This window comes from Nicotiana tomentosiformis, chromosome 1, assembly GCF_000390325.3.
Source record: "Nicotiana tomentosiformis chromosome 1, ASM39032v3, whole genome shotgun sequence".
Classification (NCBI taxonomy): domain Eukaryota; kingdom Viridiplantae; phylum Streptophyta; class Magnoliopsida; order Solanales; family Solanaceae; genus Nicotiana; species Nicotiana tomentosiformis.
In genome coordinates, this window is record NC_090812.1 from 18,634,386 (window position 1) to 18,641,996 (window position 7,611).

The following is a 7,611-nucleotide window of genomic DNA, read 5'->3' on the forward strand; positions in this document are numbered from 1 at the left end:
TATATATAAAAATTTGAGATTATTTAGAAAGTTGTTAATTTCAAAATCAATAAGAAACTCTTTAATCCTTCTTATTTATGATTATCCATGAAATTAAGAAATACATATATCAAAGCCAAGAATGCAAAAGATAATGAAGTAATTAATAATACTAGAAAAAGGGTAAGTGAAATCATTGACACAGAAACATTGAACATTGAAATATGCACGAAAATTTGGAGAGGAAAAAATATAGGAAAAGAAAGAAAGAAAAAAAACTAGCATTATCACACATACACACGAATTAAAGAGATGGTGTTTCCTCATGATGTTCGACACCAACACCCATTGTTCTTGAATCTCAGCAGAAAGAACATAGAAAAAATAATGTTAATTAGTTAAAATGATGAAGTTCTTATTCTGTTTTGTTGTCTTTTTTTTTTTTCAATTCAGAAGAGATGAGAAGAAGAAAAGAGTGGATTATCCATAGTAGTTGGAGATTTTTTCTTCCTTGAGAACAAGTCTCCGACAAGAGGAATGATAGGCTTCTTCTTCTTGTCCTTTTTCTTACCAGATGATCCAAACAACCCAAGATCTGTATCTCCAATTGTTAACATCTCTGCTAAAGTTGGTGATGACTCCCATCTTACTCTCATTTCCTTTTTCAGTTTATTATCCTCCCCTTTAGGATTATTACCATAATAATCTTCATTGTTAATTTTCACTGATCTTGACGCTGCCATTGCACCTGCATTAGTAGGGATGTAGTCAATTGAACTCACAATTTTTTAAACGGACAATAAAAGTATATATGTGACAAATCTTTAAATTTAGTACAGATATTGAGTGCCACAAGAAAAAGTATAAATATATGTGTAAAGTAGGATACAAGTCATTTTCATAAAAGTTGTTTTCCTATAAATATTTAGTATTTTTTGAACAATGTTTTTTAGTGTTAAGATAAAAAATCTTCATAATCATAAATTGGACTATTGCTAGTATTAATATTGTGCATGTCTCTATAGGGCTCTCTCTCTTGCTGAAACCCTAGATCTGGTTCACTATCGGAGTCTGAAAATCTCGTTGCTCTGCTCCAAGTTCAAGTTTTTCTAGGGACACTGCCAGGTAACAGAGTTTAATTGGTCATAGTCTCTATTTTCTTACCGCTGAATTAATATATTACATTCCCTGTGTGTGTGTTTTTTTAATAGTATATTTGGTTTCTATTTTGTAGTTACCCGATAAATTTTATTTGATTGTAAAACAGAAAAGATTCAGAAACATTGTTGTTCTTCATCTTCTAAAGTTCTTAAATAACTTGTAAAATAAAATTATTATATTTTTAATTTTACATTCCTTATGGATACAGATTTCCCGTTCTCTCATATCTTATTCTTCCTCTAGCCATTTTTCTCTTTCACTAGCTTTTATTTTGAAATTATAGAAAGATACGTACAGTGTCAAGTTTAATTTTACATTCTTTACGGATCAGTGTTCAGATCCAGTCATTTTTCTTGTGATTATTTTTGAATTGACTGTTTTTTTCAAACCAACTTAAGGTTTTATTTCATCCTTTTTTGTGCTCCTTTGCTACGGGTGGGGCCTCACCAGTGGTAGCGGTGACAACCCCTCCCCCTTTGTTGGTGTTTTGTATGTATTTCAGGTTGGGGCATGTGGCTATTAGCGGTGAAAGGGACGTGCATGTGCAAACATTGAAGAACAACCCGGGCGAGTGTCAGCAAAGGGCGGCAGGAGTTGGACGCGAACGTGCTAGGTGGCCGCAACATCGTCGTATATACCAAGACAATTCCAAGGTTCTACTTGCGGGAGTTGGTACCTCCCGTTTTCCAGTTTTCCTTTGTTGTGTTAGTTAAATTGCTGCCATCGTAGTTCGTATTAGTTTATTCACCATATTAATGTGCCTGTAGTTACAACTTGTCTTCTTCTGATTTGGTCGGTTGCCTTGTGTGTGATAGTGATTTCCCTTACTCTGCCGTAGGTATAGTGGCTGTGGTCAGGGATGGCCGAGTGAGGTCATGTCCTTGGGGGGAGGGGAACGGGGGTGGGGCGGGATGTTGGACATGGGTTAGGGGTACGGCAGGAGGCAAGGGAGGTAAAGGGAACAAGGGTGTGTGTAGGTTGAGAATTGGGTCATGGAACGTAGGTACATTGACGGGTAAGTCTATAGAATTGGCAAAGATCCTCCAGAAGAGAAGGATCAATATAGCGTGTGTCCAGGAGATAAGATGGGTAGGGTCGAGGGCGAAGGATGCAGACGGGTATAAACTTTAGTACTCAGGAGTCCATAAAGGTAAGAATGGAGTGGGCATCTTGGTGGATAGGGAACTTAGAGAATATGTGGTTGAGGTTAGACGGGTGAATGATAGATTGATGACTATTAAGTTGGTGGTTGGGGAGTGCACCCTAAATATTGTTAGCGCCTATGCGCCGCATGTGGGTCTAGATGAGGAGGTTAAACGGAGCTTTTGAGAGGGGTTAGATGAGATTGTGCGCCAGGTTCCGCCTGCTGAGAAGCTATTCATATGAGGGGATTTTTAATAGGCATATTGGGTTAACCGCAGGTAGTTATGGCGAGGTGCATGGAGGCGTCAGTTTTGGGGAGAGGAACGGAGGAGGTACATCACTGTTGGACTTCGCTAAGGCTTTTGGGTTGGTGATTGTGAACTCTAGCTTTCCGAAGAGGGAGGGGCATTTGGTTACTTTTTAAAATGCGGCGGCGAAGATTGAGATTGACTATCTCCTCCTCAGGAGGTGTGACAGAGGGTTGTGCAAGGATTGCAAGGTGATTCCGGGTGAGATACTAGCGATGCAACATAGGCTCTTGGTGATGGACGTTGGTATTATGTTAAAGAGGAGGAAAAGGTCTGCTTGAGGAAGACCAAGAATCAGGTGGGGAGCCTTAACTAAAGATGATGCCCAAGAGTTGGAGGGGCGGTTGTCGGGTATGAGAACTTGGAGGAGCAGTGGTGACGCGAGCACTATGTGGTCAGCGATAACAGACTGTATTAGGGAGGCTGCAAAAGAGGTGTTAGGGGTCTCGACGGGCGTCTCTGGTGGGTACAAAGGAGACTGGTGGTGGAATGAGGTGGTCCAAGGTAAAGTGGAAGCGAAGAAGGTGGCGTACCTGAACTTAGTGGGGAGCATAGGAGAGGGGGAGATGCGAGCGTGCATGGAGAGGTATAAGGTATCTAGGAAGGAGGCTAAGCTGGCGGTCAGAGAGGCTAAGACTGCGGCTAATGGACGTATGTACGAGGAACTGGGGAAAAAAGGCGGGGAGAAGAAGTTATTCCGGCTGGCCAAGTTGAGAGAGAGAGGAAGGCTCTAGATTTGGACCAAGTGAGATGTATCAATGACGAAGATGGTAGAGTATTGATGGAAGATGCCCAGATTAAGAGGATATGGCAGACTTACTTTCATAAACTTCTGAATGAAGAAGGGGATCGGAATATTATGCTAGGCGAATTGGAGAATCCCGAGAGTCACCGTGACTTTGGGTACTGCAGGCGTATCGAGGTTGAGGAGGTCGTGGGAGCTGTGCGTAAGATGAGTAGGGGCAGAGCGACCGGGCCAAATGAGATTCTGGTAGAATTTTGGAAGTGTGTGGGGAGAGCAGATTTGGGAGTGGTTGACTAGGTTATTTAGTGTTATTTTTAAGGCGAAGAGGATGCCGGATGAGTGGAGCTGGAGTACGGCAGTTCCATTGTAGGGGTATCAAATTACTAAGTCATACCATGAAAGTATGGGAGAGGGTGGTTGAAGCGAGGGTGAGGATGATAGTGTCTGTATCTGACAACCAGTTCGAGTTCATGCCGGGTCGTTCGACTACAGAAGCTATATACCTTGTTAGGAGGTTGGCATAACTGTACAGAGAGAGGAAGAAGGATATGCACTTGGTGTTTATTGACCTAGAGAAAGCGTATGACAAGGTTCCTAGAGAAGTTCTCTCGAGATGCCTGGAGGCAAAAGGTGTATCGCTTCCCTATATTATGGCGATTAAGGACATTTATGATGGGGCTAAGACTCGGGTTAGGACAGTAGGAGGCGACTCTAAGCGTTTTCCGGGTGTAATGGGATTACACCAAGGTTCTGCGCTCAGTCTGTTTTTATTCGCCCTGGTAATGGACGCGTTAACACACCATATTCAAGGGGAGATGCCATGGTGCATGCTATTCACCGATGACATAGTTCTAATTGATGAGTCGCGAGCCGGTGTTAACGAGAGGCTGGAGGTTTGGAGACAAACTCTTGAGTCTAAGGGTTTCAAGCTGAGCAGGACGAAGAAATAATACCCGAAGTGTAATTTCAGCACTGAGCCGGGGGAAGTGGGCGTGGATGTGAGGCTTGAATCACAAGTCATCACGAGTAGAGGCAACTTCAAGTACCTTGGTTCGGTTATCTAGGGGGGAGGAGAGATCGACGAGGATATCACACACCGTATAGGGGTAGGATGGATAAAGTAGAGGTTAGCATCTGGAGTCCTGTGTGACAAGAGAGTGCCACTGATACTCAAAGGTAAGTTCTATAAAGCGGTGGTTAGACCGTCCATGATGTATGGGGCTGAGTGTTGGCCCATTAAGAACTCACATATCCAGAAGATGAAAGTAGCAGAAATGAGGATATTGAGGTGGATGTGCGGGTACACTAGGATATATAAGATTAGGAATGATGATATTCGGGAGAAGGTGCATGTGACTCCCATTGATGACAAGATGCGGGAAGCGAGGCTTAGATGGTTCGGACATGTTCAGAGGAGAAGTCCAGATTCTCCGGTACGGAGGTGTGAGCGGCGGGCTGTGGAGGGCACGAGAAGAGGTAGAGGGCGGCCTAAGAAGTATTGTGGAGAGGTGATCAGGCAGGATATTGTGATGCTCCAGATTTCTGAAGACATGACACTTGATAAGAAGATGTAGAGGTCGAGTATTAGGGTTGTAGGTTAGGAGGTAGCTGAGTCTTGCCTTACTTCGTACTATTGTGGGACTAGCCAGGCAGGGGTTTTATCTAAGATAGCTAGTGGCAATATTGTGTCTTATTATTTCGTTTTTCAGTGCATGACCTATTTACTAGTTATCGCTTTTGCTTTGCATCTTTTTTCTGGATTTCATGGTGTTCCTATTTTTCCTATGATTGCTGTGGTGATACTAATATTGTCTCCTTTTGTCATTTTGTCTTTTTGTTTTTTTGAGCCAAGGGTCTTTCGGAAATAGCCTCTCTACTCCTTCAGGGTATGGGTAAAGTCTGCGTACACACTTCCTTCCCCATACCCAATTAGTGAATTTTACTGGGTTGTTGTTATTGTTGTTGTTGTTGCATGTCTCTATTGGGGTGAGAGCGGAACTTATCCTTTAATTTGCCCCTTCCATTTATTAGGATATCTTCATCATCAATTTTGATTTTGTGTGTACCCCACCTTTCTTCCGGAAAAAGGAAAGTGATGGTGTGAAATATTTTTTAAAAATATATACTAAACATTATGAGCTAATGTAATATTTGCAACTCAATAACGCGTTGATGAATAAAATACTCATATTTGTCCTAGTTGGAGTTAGAGGCGGACATAAAATCCGAAAAATCGAATTTCGAATCAAATTAATTCGATATTTCGGTATCAAATTTTCGGTATTTCGGTATGGTACTCGGTATTGAATTTTTGATATTTCAAAATACCGAATTAATTTTACCTAAATTCCTACACTGCCTAGAGGCCGAGCCCAAAAGCTTAAACCCCTAACCCAATATTCTTTGTCCATTTCATTAAAAGGCTATAGATTTTATTGTTTTGGCATTTTAACAAACAATTACTACTAAACATGGAGATGAAAATTGTTCTGTTAATCAGAATTGAGAACTTGTGTTTCGAAAACTTTCTCAACTGGAGCAATATATATTAATCTTAATTAAGATTTGGTTCGCTTTATGACAAGCTTTCTCTGCCCAACTATTTAATTGCTAGTGCAATGAAATGATAAGTTTTTTTAACTATATATATGCGGTTTCCACTCGCCAGTGCCAAGAAACCGTACTGAATTGTACCGAACCAAATAAGAAAATATCAAACCGTACCGAACTAATTGGATACGGTAATTTGTATGCACAATTGATATACCGAATACCGAAATACCGAACCGTAATTCATAAATAACGTACCGAAGTACCGAACAGCCACCCTAGTTGGAGCAACTAATACTAAGTTAATCATATAATAAAGGAAAATGACTTCAGCTAAAAGTATTGACGCAATTAATATGAAGTTAAAAGTCGAAATAACTCCCGAAAAAATAATATTTTCAAGTAACCAAACACCAAAAACTTTCTTACCGACAAGATTTTCCTAAAAAAAGTTCCAGTCATACATACTGATCTCATATTTTTCAGAAAACTCAGAACTTGAAACTAAATTAAGATAAAAATCATGAAATCGCCTCTAACCTGCGTGAGCTGCTTCCGCTTGTGCCAGTTTCGACATGTTCTTATGAAGCTCCGCGTTTAAAGAAGCTAAAGCAATTTCAGTCTCGAATTCTCTTGCTTTCAAAAGCTTCAATTCTGTCTTTGTTTCTTCCAGCTCAGTTTCAAGCTTCTTCAGTGCTTCCACAACAAGAGGATCATTGTTGAAATCTTGAGGATTTGGTGATGAAGCAGATTTCCATGACGTGGCGGTAGTAACAATTTCTTGGGAATAATTAACACTTCCAGGACTTGGAGAAAAATTATTATGATTATTATTATTCCACGGACTTTCTTGAGTTGGAAACGTGAAAGGTTTTGGAGAATAAATTTCTTTAGCCAAGAATCGCTCGCCAAAGATGGCTACAGCTTCTTTGACTGAACGAAAAGGCCGTGAAGAATCCACGTTGGAATGAAAATCCATAGCTTCTTTTTTTGGTGTTTCCATATTGTTTTTTTTTTCTTTCTGTTCTGTAAGGTGAAAATGCAAGGAGAGATGTGAGACAAATATTATTAGATCATGATTGCTATAAGGTTGGTTTGATGAGAGTTTTCTTTGCTTTTACTTCAAATATTCAGAAGAGATTTGAAATGAGGATTGGTCTAGTGTGTGTGGTGCAGGGTGGGGGGTCGTAGATATTATATGTATGTGTATATATATATATATGCTAGCCAAGCCAGTACTCTAATGGCTAGCTGGTGAAGAGATGGATATAGAGATACTGCGGTTTGAAGGTTAAGTTACAAGGGATTTTGAAGTTGGAAGAAGTAGACTTCTCAACTACCAAGCAAAGGAAACAAATGAATGCAATATATACAATGACAGTGCTTAAATTTTTGCTACAATTTTAGTTCAAGTTGTCAATTATCACGTGTTTGAGGTTGAGGGTAGTAATAATAATTGTTATATTAATATATTTTAATACTATGTCATAACAAATTATTTGCTTTCATTTTTAAGCTACTACCTCACTCATCATGGACAATACCGATTATCTATAATAATCTTGCTGGCCCGTAAAATTTATTTAGGAAAATTAAAGTCGTTGGTATTATGGTCAAAGGCCAAATCTATACTCGGACTTATTTATCAAACTAAGGATATATAGACTGATAAAGAAGCTACTTAAGTGTGCCATAACGGTATCAATTACGTTCTTTAACAAGTAA

At 39.9% G+C, this 7,611-nt stretch overlaps 1 protein-coding gene across 1 annotated transcript; it reads right to left on the minus strand.

Moving 5' to 3' along the window:
* Positions 1–232: 232 nt before the first annotated feature.
* Positions 233–7,098, minus strand: LOC104102061 (WEB family protein At1g75720). Its single transcript, XM_009609665.4, has 2 exons — positions 6,427–7,098; positions 233–727 (listed from the first exon to the last, which is right to left on the minus strand). The coding sequence occupies exons 1-2, from the start codon at positions 6,887–6,889 to the stop codon at positions 429–431; spliced, it is 762 nt and encodes a 253-aa protein (XP_009607960.1). The 5' UTR covers positions 6,890–7,098; the 3' UTR covers positions 233–428.
* Between the last annotated feature and the right edge of the window lie 513 nt (positions 7,099–7,611).